General features: G+C 37.3%; 1 protein-coding gene across 1 annotated transcript in view; it reads right to left on the bottom strand.

The window, feature by feature from the left end:
* The window catches only part of RSF1 (remodeling and spacing factor 1), a 172,378-nt gene that overhangs the window by 39,369 nt on the left and 114,957 nt on the right, over positions 1-18,052 (bottom strand). The window contains exon 6 of the mRNA XM_011938967.1: positions 331-2,105. Within this exon, the coding sequence (XP_011794357.1) occupies positions 331-2,105 (1,775 nt within the window). The remainder of the gene's footprint in view (positions 1-330; positions 2,106-18,052) is intronic.

Here is an 18,052-nt window from a genome sequence, read left to right as displayed (position 1 = left end):
ACTATGCCCCAAACTGTTAATAGTGGCAATTATCCCCAAACTGTTAATAATGGCAACGGGGAATTCTCATTCTATAATTCTACAGGTTGGATATTATTTGAATAGTTAACAAGGAGAATATATTTCTATACTACTTTTAATTTCTTAAAAAAGTTAAAAGATGACAAGAGTATAGAGTATAAGACTATAAAGTCTGAAAAGGTATCTCAGAGGAAGAAAGACACTTTTTCAGTTGTCTTTGATGACTAAGTTTTAGACAAAACCAAAAAACCTATGAACATATAGAGACAAATATTTTTAATTAAAAATTAAAACAAGTAGAAGTTTTACCTTGCTTACTTTAGAATTTGTATCCTTCTCTGATTTTTTCAAAATTTCCTTTTTGTCAGTTTTTTGCAAAGCTGTTGACTCTTCCTCCACCTCATCTTCTCCTTCCCCTCTTTTTTTATCAGCTTTCTGATCTCTGATCTCAGCCACTTTTGCAGTGGGTCTAGATATTCTTGGAGATCTTCTTAAAGTACGACCCACATTTGTTTTCTCCTCTTCCTTTTCTGTCTTTTCTTGCTTATTTTCTGGTTCTAGAACTTTGGGGGGAGAATCAGTCTTCTTTTTCCGACTTGATATCCTGATTGTTAATTTGATGCCTTCTTTCTGCCTTTCAGAGGTTATCTCTGTATTTTCTGAGACAGTGGTTACTTCTTCAGGAACCAACTTATATTTGAATTTGCTTTTTTGCATAGAACCCTTTGTCTCAGAAGGCTCCTCTATGCCAGAGGTCTGGGCATTGTCCAGATTATCCATTTCTACCTTTGTGAACTCAGAATCCTCTTTTAGGGTTTCTAGGTCTACTTTTTTCACAGACTGACCACCAGCAGTACCTGTACTCTGGCATTCTACCAATTCTTTTTCTGAAGCCAGTTTCTCACAGTGGTCAATCATATTAGATGGTGGAGAAGTTTCAGCTGCCTCAGGAGAGCCAGGCTTTTCTGACTCTAGAGTACTCTTTGGAACTTCTTCTGGTATTGGACTCAATCTTTGTGTGTCCTTATCAAGGAAAGTCTTTCTGGACTTCTCTAACTTTTCAAGACATTCTAGGATTGGTGAGCGCTTATCCTTCTTAGTTTTGGGAGACTTTTCTTCAACTTTCATGGTACACGACTCAGTTGTAGATAAAGCAGTTTTTAAAGAGAGATCTTTTGCCATCTCAGAAGACTCAAGAGAAGTTTCCATTTCTGGAGGACCGGGTTCCTCTATTTGTGCTTTTTGACTATGGATGTCTAAGACTGATATTGAACTATCTGCATCTTTCCTCAAAGGGGCTGTTTCTTTCTCAAGCTCACCTATATTCAAACTCGTTATGACAGAATTTAAGGACTCTGTGCCATTTCCCTCCATGATGATATTTCTGTCCTTAGAGGGGCTATAGCTCTCTTCCTTTGTCTCATAAAACTTTGTCTCTATTGGTTCTGTCTTAAAATTTGGAGCTACCCTTTCGTCACTAACTTCTCCATTTACCAGCTGTTTCCCTTCATAACCCAAAGCGGTGATTGTAGAGATCCTTTTACAAGTCTCTTCCTCTTGTTTTATTTCATCTTTCAAAAACTCTTTTGTTGGAGTAACTGATTTACACAAAGGTCCCTTGACTGGACTGTCAAAATCATCACTCAGTTTAATTTCTCGTTTTTTTAGTGGTATCTTGGCCTGCTGGTCATTTTTAAGTTTCTCAGTTTCTTCAGTAGATTTCTCAGTAATTTCGTGAGAAAATTTAATATTGCCACCAAATTCGATCCTTTCAGGCTCCTGCGCCACTGGCCTCTCCATGCTACTTTTGGTATCTTTAGGATCTGCTCTACACTCCTTCACTTCAACTTTAATGGGTTTGACATTTTCCTTGAAGGAATCACTTTCTTCTTTGATAATCTTTTTTTCTTCATTTTCCGGCAAAGGTTTTTCTAGCTTCACTATGACTGGCAGTTTCACAAGTTCCTTTTCATCTTCTTTTTCTTTTTTCACAGTAGTCTCTTCTAGAACATTGGCTGTAGAACGGTTTTCTATATCCATAGGCTGCTCCTCACTTTTCACCTTTTCACTTTCTTTCTGTTCCTCTAAAAATCAGAAAAAGTTTAATTACATGAATAGAAACTTTCAAGGCTATAAAATGTAAGTCTTAGTATAATGTATATTTCCATTTAAAGTTTCTATTTTAGGCCGGGCGCGGTGGCTCAAGCCTGTAATCCCAGCACTTTGGGAGGCCGAGATGGGTGGATCACGAGGTCAGGAGATCGAGACCATCCTGAGCTACACGGTGAAACCCCGTCTCTACTAAAAAATACAAAAACTAGCCGGGCGAGATGGCGGGCGCCTGTAGTCCCAGCTACTTGGGAGGCTGAGGCAGGAGAATGGCGTAAACCTGGGAGGCGGAGCTTGCAGTGAGCCGAGATCGCGTCACTGCACTCCAGCACTCCAGCCTGGGCGACAGAGCTAGACTCCGTCTCCAAAAAAAAATAAAAATAAAAAAAAAATAAAGTTTCTATTTTAAAAGAGGTAGCCTTTGTCATTGGATATTTGACAATAAAAAATAAAATCTGACAATGAAGAAAATTATAAAAATGTTGAAATACAACTTGTAGATATTGAAAAACATATTTAGAAAAATTTAGGTTTCTGATTTTTACTTTTTTTTCAGTGTTCTCAATGGATTGCAAATATTTATGCAGTTCAAATAATTCATTCAAATTCAAGAGATGGCTTAAAAACATAAAATTGAAAATGCTACATAAAACATTTCCAAAAGACCATATTTGTTTTACAAACTGACAACTGTTCTTTTTCGCAAGTCACTGAGCACTTCATTTCACTTGTACCAGGAACACGGCAGTGGGAAAATGGAAAAATATAGAAAGACAAAAAGCCCATATCCTATTACCCAGAGGCAATCACTAGTAATATTTTAGGTTACTTCCTTCTGGTCTTATATATTTTTCACTAAGTTGGTATCATGTTGCCTCAATTTATTCGTTGAAACACTGGCACTTTCTTATGATACTAAATGCCTTTTATAAACATTGAGTTTAATAATTACATAACAATCTTCAATGTGATCATATTACAACTTACTTTATCAAATGCCACCACTGAACATTTCAGAAGTTAGTACTATACAAAGAAATTGTTTAGATTTATCTGTCAATTCTTCTTTATACCTTATTGGCTATATATTTTCAACTTTTATGGAGTACCTAATACTGGTGCAGATTTAAACATAACCAAAGCTATATTCAGTAAATAGCATAATCTCTGAATAGGATTATAGAGATTGCGTTACAGAATATATTAACTACTAATTTTACTTACATTTTTAATCCCTTCACCTTATCCTTGCTACTGAAAAACCTAATTCTAAACAAAGTTTTACTAAGATATAAGTTTTTTTCTAAAAAGTTTGAAATGATTCGCATCAAATTGATAAACCAGTTAGGATATATTTCATGGGAATAATGGGATGGAAAGAAGTGAGAAGATAAAGCAGGATATGTTTTTTGAAATGAAAATTTAACATTTCATTAAAAGTGAATATTTTCATTATAAACCACCGTTTCTTTTATGTCCAATGATGTTGCAAATAAAAAAGCCAAGAACCATTTAGAACCATTCAGGGTCTGAGAGTTAAGCAACTGTAATCAGTATTTCTTCCTTCTTTACAAAGTCAGTGCTGTAGGGAATGCTGCTAAAATATTTCAAGAGATGACAGCAAAAAAAAAAAAAATTTAATTCAAAATATAAAATAGTTCTACTACAGCATAAATAAGGTAAGAAAAAAACAGTGATGACAGTAATTACCTAATTTGTATGTTTTCTCTTTCCCACTGATAAAACAGGTTTGATAAATTCTCATTTAATGAGATTAGCTAGTACATCAGGAAATTTAACTAAATGAACACCTTATTTAACAGTTAAAATACCGATTACTATCTTTAAAAATAACTTCAACCGCCACATGCAATGGTTCGCGCCTTTAATCGCAGCACTTTGGGAGGCCAAATTGGGCGGATTGCTTGAACTCAGGAGTTCGAGACCAGCCTGGGCAGCATGGTGAAACTCTTGTCCCTACAAAAAATACAAAAAGCTGGGGCATGGTGGTGTGTGCTTGTAGTTCCAGCTATTAGGTAGGCTGAGGTGGAAGGATCACTGGAGCCCAGGAGTTCAAGGTTAACCCTGACCCCTGATCATGCCACTGCATTCCAGCCTGGGTGCATTCCAGCATCGGTAACAGAGTGAGATCCTGTCTCAAAAAAAGAAACAAACAAAACAAAAAAAAACTTCAACCCAATACTAAGTGTGCGCTAAACACAAGTTAGTATTTTTTATCTCTATTCTGTGGTTCAGAAAGTATCTAAAGATCTCATCATGACCCTGATCCAATGTAAAGTAAGTTTCTCAGTTTCTTCAGTAGATTTCTCTTATGTTTTCATTCGCAGGTAACTGATCTTGGTTTGAGTAACAACACAGCAAAATAAAACAAGAAATGACATCAGGTTCAAGATTCTTCTCAGGTTAACTAATGCATCTTTGGGGGTGTCACAAACTCACTGATCTTTCTTCATCTATAAATAAAGCAGCTGGACTAAATAACCTCAGCTATTGTTCTCCACTGGTGTTATTTTTCTTTTATTCCAAAAATGTTAAATTCTTGGGTTTTTGTGTATTTGACTTGGTTCTTTTTTTTTTTTTGAGACGAAGTTTCGCTCTTATTGCCCAGGCTGGAGTGCAATGGTGTGATTCGGCTCACCACAACCTCTGACTCCTGGGTTCAAGCGATTCTCTTGTCTCAGCCTCCCAAGTAGCTGGGATTACAGGCATGAGCCACTATGCCCGGCTAATTTTGTATATTTAGTACAGATGGGGTTTCTCCATGTTGGTCAGGCTGGTCTCGAACTCCCAACCGCAGGTGATCCGCCCACCTTGGCCTCCCAAAGTGCTGGGATTACAGGCGTGAGCCACCACCCTGGCCGGCTTGGTTCTTTTAAGAAAAAAAAATGACAACAATTAATATTCTAGCTCCTCTAAATTAAATAAATACGTTTCCAAAATAGTACAGAGAAACGAAGAACTAGGACAGAATATGAACCTTTAAGCACTATAAAAATTAGTGAAAAGGTCAGTGACACAAGGATTTTCCTAAAGTTTGTCAAAAGAAAGTTGTAAAAGAGCACATAAACGAGTTTAAGAGGCATGAAATTTGAAGTGACCAAAGGAAAAATTCACTCCAAAAACTGACACACAGCATCACATTCCTTCACAAATGAGGTGACTCAAGAGAAGTTGTATCTACTGTGGGTTTTTAAAAGTGATTCATTCATTTACTCAATAAATATTTATTGATCACTTATTATGTGCTGTCTCCACCACCCCTAGCAGAATCACTCTGTAATGATACATTGAATATTCTATATAAGTTAACAGTAGAAGACACTACGAGTTGCCTGCCCATTATCTATTCTCCTCTTCTTTCTTACAAACAGAACAAATTTTGTTCAGGAAGGCACTTGCCTCCTCAAATACCTTAAAGCTGTGAGTCATGTGATCCACTTATGACCAATGACATGCATGAGGAAGTCGTGGGTGAGAAAGGAGTCAGCTGACTGGTGCCTTTTGCCCTTTTCCCTTCTTTGGGTCCAGATTCTATACACAATACCTGGAGAAGGAGCTGTGATCCCAGCTACGTGGGAGGATTGCTTGAGTCCAGGAAGTCAAGGCTGTAGTGAGCTATGATTGCACTACTGCACTCCTGCTGGGGCGACAAAGCAAGACCCTGTCTCAAAAAACAAAAAACAAAAAAACAAAAAAACCCACCACACAAATAAAATGCTGGATATACAAGTGTTTTATACTATTTTTTATTTGAACTACTTCACTACAAATTAAGACTCTTGGCCAGGTGCGGTGGCTCAAGCCTGCAATCCCAGCACTTTGGGAGGCCAAGGTGGGTCGCACAAAGGTCAAGAGATTGAGATTATCCTGGCCAACATGATGAAACCCCGTCTCCATTAAAAATACAAAAATTAGCAGGGTGGGGTGGTGTTGGCCTGTAGTCCCAGCTACTTGGGAGGCTGAGGCAGGAGAATGGCTTAAACCTGGGAGACGGAGGTTGCAGTGAGCTGATTGCCCCACTGCACTCCAGTCTGGCGACAGAGCAAGACTCTGTCTCAAAAAAAAAAAAGAAAAAAAGAAAGAAAGAAAAATAAGACTCTCAAAGAGTCAGAAAAACCTTAACGCTTTTGTGTCACCTCCACCTTGGCCAGCTGTGGGACCTTTAGAAAATTACTTGAAACTTTCTAAGTCTCTTTAGACTCTAAACTCTTTAAAAAACTGAAACATAAATATCTATACCTCAAGGAGTAACTGTGAGGATGTTTTTTTCTTTTTATCTAAGGGGAATTTTTGAAAATGGAGCATGCAAAGTACTTTTACATAGTACTTGGGAGCTATTATTAATTACTTGGCCCGTCTTTTTACCACAAACTTCAGCCACATAGGAAAATTCAGTTTCCCAAAGCTGCCATCACTTTTTTGTTTTACTCTGTTAACTCTGCCTAGTAAGCAATTGCTATTTTGTACCTTTTAAGATTCCTCACTTTCCTAATTTTTTTTTAACTTTTACTTTAGGGTCAAGGGTACGTGCACAGGTTTTTTACACAGGTAAACTGCATGTCACCAAGGTTTGACATACAGATTATTTTGTCATCCAGGCAATAATAAACATAGTATCTGATAGGTAGTGTTTTGATCCTGACCCTCCTCCCACCCACTTTCCTAATTTGTAAAACAACTAAAATAACAGGCACAATCTGGGTTGCCAATGATTGCATACAATACTACATATAAGGCCTTCAGAAGAGTAATACCAGGCAAGCACTCAATGTTTGCCAATATTATTATATTATAGGCAAGATCTTACCTCCTTCAAGCCCAGTTAAAATATCACTCCATTTTATAATTTTATCTGATCCTTTCCCTATAAAGAATTAACGGCTCCTTGTCTTGTGTTTGCACATTGCTTTATACAGACTTCTATAATAGCACTTACTGCCCAGAATTATAATTCTTTATTTACAAATCTATGTGTCCTACCAGTCTTATGAACTACTCTGGGGCAGAATCATGGATTATTCACCTGCAGTAAGACACTCAAACATGTGCTGACTAAATTGAATAAACTGAAATGGCAACAAATTCTAGTCTAAATGCTGGCAAATAACATCAATACTTTTCATGAGGTAGCTTTTACTAACAGGAAGTCTTATGTAGACTGTAAAGCAATATTTAATTAAAAATTCTATGAAGGATATTTCACCAACTTACAAAGTGAGATTTAGGCAAGGACATGATACATTTAACAGATGCTAAGGTATACTGCATTGAAGGATTAATAAATGTATTTACTTAAAAGATCATTTAAAATATAAGCTAAAACTAAAGATCCCAAAACAAAATTAGCCATGGATGTCAACCAACAATACAACGGCTGAAATGTTCAAACTCCACTAGTAATCAAAGAAATTAAAATTCAAAAAGCAGCGAGATTTTTAATTTAACCAACCAGCAAAGTTTTTATTTAGTCATAATGTTCAAAGCTTCTAGATATGGCAAAAGGAATTATGCTCATACATTAGTAGTATTAGCATAAATTAGGTAAAACCATTCAATAACTATTCAATACATATTTACTGAGTGCTTGCTTTACACCTGGAAACCTCATTAAAGAAATTTTCAAAGACAGAGAAACTATCATGGTAGCATGTTAAATGCAAAAAGTAGAAAATAAAACTGCATTTTTCATGTAATCCTAATTCACATAAATAAACCAATAAATCTGTAACCATGCCTAGAATAATGACTAGAAAGAAACAGAACACAATGTCAACAGTATTGTTGCATCTTGATAATAGGATAACAACCAATTTTTATTTTTTGCTTTACACTTTCCCAAGTTTTCTATAGTGAACATGTAATATCTTTTTAATTACATAAATAAGAAACCCAGTGTGTTTAATGCAGGGAGTGGAGTGACAGGATCAGATCTGCACTTCAGAAAAGGTACCTTGGGCCAGGCATGTTGGCTCACGCCTATAATCCCAGCACTTTGGTAGGCCAAGGTGGGCAGATTGTTTGAGCCCAGGAGTTTGAGACCAGCCTGGGCGACATAACAAAACCCGTCTTGACCAAAAATAATTAGCCAGGCATGGCGAAAAATTAGCCAGGCATGGTGGTGCACACCCGTAGTTCCATGTAGTTCCAGTTATGCTAGAGGCTGAGGTGGGAGGATCACCCGAGCCCAGGGAGGCTGAGCCTGCAGTGAGCCATGACCACGCCAGTGCACTCCACTCTGGACAACAAAGTGAAACTCTGTCCTGAAAAAATCCCCAAAATCAAAAAAAGCCAGTGATATCTATTTTAAGTTAAGGCCAATCCCTACTTAATGTTTTGCATTTCATATCCTCTAGCCTACTCAGAAAGAGTTTTAATCAAAGTTTCATCATCTCAGTTGTTTTAATGAGCTCTCACTAGCTGTAGTATTGACAACAGATTAAAGTGAATGATGACAGAAACAAGAATAGTTAAAGGATTATTGCAAGATAACTAATTATAAAAGCTCTTCATGGCCATTCATATTGAAAACCAAAATTCTCAATAAACCACAAGGCCCAGTACAACTGGCATGTCCCTCTCCCCACTATTCCAGAGCCTTACCTGCCCAACCTCTTTTTTCCCCTATTACAAATAGTCCCCACTCATTCTGCTTCAGCTATATTGATAACTTTGCTTTTTCTATGAAACAGATCAGCAAACTTTCCATAAAGGGTCAGAGTAAATATTATTAGCTTCCCAAGCCATGGAGTCTGTCACAACTACTTAAGTCTACCATTGTAGTGAAAAAGGAGTCACTGACAATCAAATATTAAATGAATAAATAAGATTTAATTAATAAAACAGGTAGCAGGTCAGATTTGGAAGATAAACCCTGGTCAATCTTTGCTCTAACACAGTAAGTAGGCTTGCTCCACCTCGGGGTCCTGCCTGTTTTTGTCAGCATAAAAGTCCTTTTTCTCTGGTATTTGCATGGCTTGCTCTCTCAGATCCTTTAGGACTCTACTTAAGTACCAACTCTTCGATAAGTCATTTTCTAGCAACTCAGTCTAAAATTATGTCCCACTTTCTTCCCCAAATTATTTTCCCTCTATACCTCCTTATCACCATCTATACTGTATATTTTATTTACTAATCTTGTTTATTGTTTGATAATTACGACATGTAATCTCTATGATGGGAAAAATTTGACTGATTTTTTTCACGGCTACATTTGCAATACTGAAGATAGTGCATGACAAATTGCACATACTCAATAAGTATTTGTTGACTGAAATGAGTGAAATATGACAGGTGAAATATTACCTGTGTCTAAGAGTATATTTCTGCAATTGAAGTTTTGTTTGCCAAAGAAACTTTCACCATTTTGAAAATGTCAACAGACTTAACAGTTTCCAAAATGTGTTCAAATACTAAAATTATCATTTGATACTATCAAGATGCACATAATAGAAAATTTTATGCAAGCTGCCTGCACCATTTCGCTGTATGATAAAGGGATCTGAATTTGTGCCAATTCTTTTTTTAAATTTTTTTTATTTTTAGAGACAATGTCTTGCTCTGTCACCCAGGCTGGAGTGCACTGGTATGATCATACCTCACTATAACCTCAGACTTCTGAGCTCAAGCGACCCTCTTGCCTAGGCCTCCTAAGTAACTGGAACTATAAGCAAGTGTCATCATGCCAAGCTAATCCCAAAGTGCTGGGATTACAGGCATGAGCCACTGCACCTGACCAGTGACAATTCTTTTATAACTTTAAAATTTCATGGTACTTACTTGACAAAGGTATCAAGAATTTTTTAATGGTTAAGTATAGCAAAGAAAATCACACAAAACAAATGCATAGCTTAATACAGTAGAAGGCAAAAATGAAAAAGAAATTTAGCAGCTACCCCACGGGAGCTACACGTGCCTTTTCCAATAATAATTCTCTTCTTTGGAAAACAGTATGGCGATTCCTCAAGGACCTAGAACTAGAAGTATCATACGACCCAGCCATCCCATTACTGGGTATATACCCAAAGGATTATAAATCATGCTGCTATAAAGACACATGCACACGTATGTTTATTGCGACACTATTCACAATAGCAAAGACGTGGAATCAACCCAAATGTCCATCAGTGACAGACTGGATTAAGAAAATGTGGCACATATACACCATGGAATGCTATGCAGCCATAAAAAAGGATGAGTTTGCATCCTTTGTAGGGACATGGATGCAGCTGGAAACCATTATTCTCAGCAAACTATCGCAAGAACAGAAAACCAAACACCGCATGTTCTCACTCATAGGTGGGAACTGAACAATGAGATCACTTGGACTCGGGAAGGGGAACATCACACACCGGGGCCTATCACGGGGAGGGGGGAGGGGGGAGGGATGGCATTGGGAGTTATACCTAATGTAAATGACGAGTTGATGGGTGCTGATGAGTTGATGGGTGCAGCACACCAACATGGCATAAGTATACATATGTAACAAACCTGCACGTTATGCACATGTACCCTAGAACTTAAAGTATAATAAAAAAAAAAAAGAAATTACGTAAACCCCACAATCCATAATATAATGACACATTTCACTTTCAAGCCAAATTAGAAAAATCTAAAAATAGGCTAATGGACAATAACATTAAGGAACCAACTGTTCAAAGTACAAAACTCTAAAATAGAATCTTGGAAGAAAATACTCTGTTATAAAAATATTGTTTCTAAAATCAATGTTATTTTATGACTATAAAATTCTGTTAAAAAACATTAAAATTGTGTTTTAAGGTTAAAAAAAATTCTCTTCTTTACCAAAAATAACTATTATTCTGATTTTTTTTAATTAAAATTTGTTGACAAGTAAAAATTGTATATATGGCAGACAAAATTTGTTGACAAGTAAAAATTGTAAATATGGCAGATGTTTTGAAATATAAATACAGTGTAGAATGGCTAGATCAAGCTAGTTAACATACATATTACCTCACAATATAATTTTTTTTTGTAGTGAAAACACTTAAAATCTATTTGGCAATTTTAGGCATACAGTGTTACTAACTAGTCATCACATAGTACGTATCTCTTAAACTTATTCCTTATTTTGTTGATAGTTTACTTTCACAAGTTTATTTTCTTTTTAAGGATACGTTAATGTTATCCCCTCTATCCCTTGTTTTTCTTGCAATTTATTTGTTCAAGACACTAAATCCACTGTCTTACAGTTTCTAGACACTGCAGACTACATTCCCATGTTCCTCTGTTCTTTGTTTATCCTGTGAATCATCACTTCAACAGATTCAGGTTCAATTTCTGTGACAAAACTACTTATCTGGTGTTGGGGAGTTCTTTATTAACAGGCATATGATATCTGGTTATTTCTCTTTTTATTAGCAGATGTTGATGCTCAATATAAAATCTTTTAACTTATTAGCGATTTCAAAATGATGACATTCCCATTCAATCATTCATTCATCTGTGACTAGCTGGAATACTTTTATAAAAACAAGAGTGCTTTACTCATTTACTATCTTGTTACACAGTGGTAAAGTTCATATACAAAAGGAAGGATAGGTGTTTGACTCTTTATCTTGAGTCATTTTAACATGACTTTGATAACCTTCTTATTACCTGGAGTGACAAGATGATTCTGAGCTTATCATGCTGCAGAACTGAAATCAACCATTTTTCCGATTTTTAAATTGGTTTAGTTTACTGGGAAGTTGTATTTCAAGACCACAATCTGGGCATTGAGGATGCTCACAGGTACTGGGTTGACCACTGTTTCTAAGCCTTTTTAGCAAACAGGGTTAGGACACACACACACACACACACACACTTTCAACTAAAAAAAAAAAGGCAAAACAAAACTCATGAGTTCATTCTGATAGTTTGTGTTTTCTTAACCTTTTCTAGCTTACATATTATTTGCTTTTCCCCCACACTGAAAATCTTGGTTTTCAAGGACACAGATGATACAGTAGGTGGCTGGGTGCAGTGGCTCACATCTGTAATCCCAGCACTTTGCGAGGCCGGGGCAAGCAGATCACAAGGTCAGGAGTTTGAGACCAGCCTGGCCAACAAGGTGAAACCCTGTCTATACTAAAAATACAAAAAAATTAGCCGGGTGTGGTTGCAGGTGCCTGTAATCCCAGCTACCCAGGAGGCTGAGGCAGGAGAATTGCTTGTACCCTGGAGGTGGAGGTTGCAGTGATCCCAGATCAAGCCATTGCACTCCAGCCCAGGCAAGAAGAGCAAAAGTCCTTCTTAAACAAAACAAAACAAAAAAAGAAACAGAAAAAAAACTTCAAGTGCACTCTCACTCTACTTTTCCTAATGTTAAAAACTTACATAACTAGAGTACAATTACCAAAACAGAAAATTAACATTGGTAAAATACTATTAAACATATTTTACTCAAATTTCACCAGTTTTCTTTCAATGTCCTTTTTTATTCCAGGATCCACGTCTCAGTGTATTCTTTTTCCTTGGTCTCCTCCAACCCTTAGTCTCCTCCATTCCTCATTCTTTTTTTGTCTCTTCTGGCCCCGACACAGTTATTCTGTAGAATCTCTCTTAATTTGGGCTTGTTTGGTGTTTTCTAGATTAGATTGAGGTTATACAATCTAATGTGGAATTTTTTGACAATAATTCCACAACAGTTATGTTGTGCTTTGTATAAAGAGTTACATGATGTCAATATACCTAGTATGGTTTGGCTGTGTCCCCACCCAAATCTCACCTTGAATTGTAATAATCCCCATGTGCCTAGCGCAGGGCCAGGTGGAGATAACTGAATCATGGGGGTGGTTCCCCTATACTGTTCTCGTGTAGTGAGTAAGTCTCAACAGATGTGATGGTTTTATAAACGGGAGTTCCCCTGCACAAGCTCTCTTGCCTTCTGCCAAGACATGCCTTTGCTTCTCCTTTGCCTTCCACCCTGATTATCAGGTCTCCCCAGCCATGCAGAACTGTGAGTCCATTAAACTTCTTTCCTTTATAAATTACCCAGTCTCAGGTGTATCTTTATTAGCAGCAGGAGAACAGACTAATACAACATCTTACTGGTGAGGTTAACTATTTGGTTAAGGTGATGTTAACTGGGGTTATTTCACTATAAAATTACCATTTTCACCTTTGTAACAGTTAAATATCTTGGGGGAGATACTTTGAAATTATGCTAATATCCTGCTTCTAAACAAACTTTCACCCACTAATTTTAGTATCTATCAGGGATCTTGCTTGCAACAATTATTACTGTAGCATTTTTTTAATGGTGATTTTCTACTTCCCTCATTACATCTACATGTTTTAACAGATGTTCACTTGCAGAGAAAAGATGACCCTTCACTTTTATTTATTTATTCAAATTGTACTCACATAAGTCTGAACTCATAGATACTATTCTATGGATTAAAATCTATCTATCTTTATATATTTTGTTACTAAAACTCTTACTGCTTTCAATATCGGGAAACTCCCTCCACTTGGCACCTATGTCCTAATGATATGCCCAAATCCCTTTTTGAGCACATCCTTATTTTCCAGCATTACCAGACATTCCAGACTCATCTTGTGTTTTCCCTGCTTGTGATTGGGATCAATCTCTTCTCTAAGGAGCTCTGGTTCCTCTTACAGGAGAATGACATTTTGAAATCAAAATCTGGAGGCTGTGTTCATTGTTACTGGGGTGTCACTGCTCTTAGATTCCTCTCATAAACACAAATATGCAGGTATACTAACTCATAACATGTGATTAAACTTTTACTTATTTCTTTATCACCTACTACTGATGTTTTGTTAGTCATTTTGGCTACCTAAAGCTTATTCATGACAAGATTCCTATACAAAACACTCATGGGAAAAGAGATTATAGATTTTGGTAACAGCTTATCTGCAGTCTATCTGAAAGTCACATTGGCTGGACATGAAGTCCCTGGCTGACATTTTCTCCCTGCTGAGAGTCTCTCAAATACATTATGGCATTTTCTTCTGGCATAAAACACTGATGTCATAAGGCAGTCTGATTTTCCTTCCCTTGTAAGTCATTTGGTCTTTTTGTCTGGATACCCAAAGTATTACTTTCTTCAAAGCCCTGTAACTTTACTAGAAAATGTCTTGATGTTGATTGGTCTGCACTGAGTTTCCATCTACTTCAGGAAAGTGTTTTCCAACATAGTCTTTAGTTATTTATCTGTTCCCCGCTTTTTCTATTTTGTGGACACACATCTCTTGGATCTTCTTTGGCTATTTTCAGTATAGCATTTTCTCTCAAATCCTTATATCCTATGTTTCTTTTTTTTTTTTTTTACAAATACCCTGGTTTCTATTTTTCTATTTTGTAAAGGCATTAATTCTTATGTTTGTTGACTCAGATGTTTATCTTACTCTTTTTAAAATTTAACTCTTCCGAGTCCTACCACTTATTATAGTTTTCATGTTTGATGGGCATGTCTTTCTGAGAAGCTTTCATTGTCTCTAGGGATGTTATTCTGCTTCTTGTTCTCTTTTGTTCTTATAATCCCAGGAGATTTGAACTTGCTCCCTTTTAGTTGTCTGGTTTTACGTACAAGTAGATTCCCTAAACTTTTAGAAAAAAGTCATTTTTATGATAGTTTTTCCAATTTCATAACTTTAGAGTTCCCCTGTTATTTCTGTGAAATACTCAAAGCAATGTACTTTATGAGATCACCTAACTCTATTCCTCTCCCATAATTTTATTTGAACCTTCTTTTTGTTTGTCCTGTTGTCCCTGTCCTACTTAATTTGGAGCCTATGCCCAGCAGTTTCACGTCAGCGTGGAGCTTAATCCTGGAAAGGCTTTGGGTGGTGAGAATTGAGAATTCATGAGGCCCATAGTACCTGAGAATCTTTAAGACCTTTGTTGTAGATTTTGTCTATATGATTTGTTATTACCACCAATATGTTCCTTTTATGGGGGAATTTGTAGAGACTTAAAATCCACACCACTATTACTTTCCAAAATTCATGAATGATAAATTTTCCCCTTCTAATTCAAACCATAACAAACTCAATCAGAGCAAACCAACTTCAACAGTTCCTCCAATCATGAAAGATTGTCTTCCTTCCTCCCTTCTTCCCTCCCTCCTTCCCCAGAAAGGAAAAATCTTTCACATAAGAAGCACTATAGGCCAGGCGTGGCGGCTCACACCTGTAATCCCAACATTTTGGGAGGCTGAGACAGGCAGATCGCTTGAGCACAAGAGTTTGAGACCAGCCTGGGCAACATGGTGAAACCCTGACTCTACAGAAAATACAAAAATTAGCTGGGCACAGTTGCACATGCCTGTAGTCCCAGCTACTCAAGAAGCTGGGGTAGGAGGACTGATTGAGCCCAAGAGGCGAAAGCTGCAGTGAGCCATGTTTAAGCCACTCAACTCTAGCCTGGAGACAGAGCATAAATCTTGTCTTAAAAAAAAAAAAAAAAAAAAAGAAAGACTTACTCCTGTAATCACACTGCTTTAGAAGGTTGAGGTGGGAGGATTCCTTGAGGCCAGGAGTCTAAGACTGGGCAACATAGCAAGACCTCATCTTTACAAAAACAATTTATTTTTTTTTAAATTAGCTGGACATGGTGGCACACGCCTGTAGTCCCAGTTACTCAGAAAGCTCAGGTAGGTACGGATTGCTTGAGCCCAGGAGTTCAAGGTTACAGTGATTTATAATCATGACACTGTATTCTTTCCTGGGCAATTGAGCAAGACCTTATCTCTTTAAAAAAGTTCTTAAATTGCTGGGAATGATAGAGGAGTTAAAAACATTATTTAAGTTCTTAAAAAAAAAAAAAGCAGCAGCACTATGGTCTGTGTCCTATTGTTCATGGCAAAAAAATAAGAGAAAGAAATGCAAACGTCAGTGTATTTCCTGTCATTTTTTCTACTTAACTCAAACATGATGTAAAAGACAGATGGTGATAATAAAGAGTATCTTTTCTTTTATTCCTATAAAAGGAAATTCTTTTAGATATCATAATGTTGTAACAATAACATCTGTATTTATTAGTCTCCCTATACTTGTTTAAAGTAAAACAATGTTTTATTTTATTAATTTTTTTAAGAGGGAGTTGCACTCTGTCACCCAGGCTGGAGTGCAGTGGTGCAATCTCGGCTCACTGCAACTTCCGCCTCCTGGGTTCAAGCAATTCTCCTGCCTTAGCTTCCTGAGTAGCTGGGATTACAGGCACATGCCACCACACCCAGCTAATTTTTGTAATTTTAGTAGAGATGGGGTTTCACAATGTTGGCCAAGCTGGTCTTGAACTCCTGACTTCAAGTGATCCTCTCACCTCGGCCACCCAAAGTGCTGGGATTACAGGCGTGAACCACCACACCCTGCCAAAACAATGTTTTATATGACAATAAAAATAGTACTTTTTTTTTCCTTTTTTGAGACAGGGTTTCACTCTGTCGCACAGGCTGGAGTATGCCGGTGTGAGCACGGCTCACTGCAGCCTCAATGTGCTGGGCTCAAGCCTGCATCAGCCTCCCCAGTAGCTGGGACCAAAGGCGTGCAACACCATGCTTGGTTAGTGCATTATTATACATTCAGTACAGAAACTTTGGATCCCCATCCGTAAATTTCTAGAAATTGCCCACAAGTATCAAACAATGTTCAATCTTACTACTCATGAGGAAAATGTAAACCGAAACCACAAAGAGATATCACCTAACGCCTGTTAGGGTGGTTATTATCAAAGACAACACAACAGGTGTAGGCAAAAATGAGGAAAGAAAAAAAAAAGACAATCCCTGTACACTGTTGGTGAGAATGTAAATTAGTATAGCCATATAGAAAACAGTATGAAGGTTCCTCAAAAAACTAAAAATATAAGTACTATAGGATTCAGTAATCCCACTACGGGGTATATATCCACAGAAAATGAAACCAGTTTGTTAATGGGATATTTGCATTCCCACGTTCCCTCCAGCATTAATCACAATAGCCAAGATATGCAATCAACCTAAGTGTCCATTAACAGATGAAAGGATAAGGAAAATACGATCTATATACACAATGGAATATTATTCAACATTAACAAAGAAAGAAATCCTGTCATTTGTGACAACATAGATAAACCTGGAAGAGATTATGCTAAGTGAAATAAGTCAGGTATAGAAAGAAACACCCCATGATCTAACTTACATGTGGAATCTTAGAGTTGAACTCACAGAAGCATAGTAGAATAGTGGTTATGAGGGACTGAAGGTGTGGGGAGATGCTGGTCAAAGATAAAAACTTTCAGTTAGGATGAGTAAGTTCAAGAGATCTACTGTACAACATGGTGACTACAGTTACAACAATGTACTGTACACTTGAAAATTGCTAGGACAGGAGACTTTAAGTGCTCTCACCACAAAAAAAGATAAGTCTGTGAGTCAATGCATATGGTAATTAGTTTTAGACAGTTCACAAAACGGAATTAGTTTTAGATATTCCATCATAAATATACACAACTTTTCTTTGTCAATTAAAAAATTTAAACCCAGCCAGGCACGGTGGCTCATGCCTGTAATCCTGGCACTTTGTGAGGCCAAGGCAGGTGGATCACTTGAGCTCAGGAGTTCGAAACCAGCCTGGACAACATAGTGAAACCCTATCTCTACAGAAAAGGCAACAATGAGCTAGGCATGGTTGCTTGTGCCTGTAGGCCCAGCTGCTTGGGGGTCTGAGGTTAGAGGATCACTTGAGCCCAGGAGGTGGGGGTTGCAGTGAGCCAAGATCGCACCACCGTACTCCAGCATGGACCCCCCCCCCAAAAAAAATTAAACCTTGCAATCTAGAATAAAAAATATATATAAATACAGGACAAAGGTGTCACCCTTGGGACCTCCTGAATGCAGTGAGAATCCTGGGACTTTGGTCCATAGAGTTGATATAAGAGATATCAGCTTCC

This window comes from Colobus angolensis, unplaced genomic scaffold (genome assembly GCF_000951035.1).
Source record: "Colobus angolensis palliatus isolate OR3802 unplaced genomic scaffold, Cang.pa_1.0 Scaffold179, whole genome shotgun sequence".
NCBI classification, from domain to species: domain Eukaryota; kingdom Metazoa; phylum Chordata; class Mammalia; order Primates; family Cercopithecidae; genus Colobus; species Colobus angolensis.
This window is presented reverse-complemented; position numbering and strand designations above follow the sequence as displayed.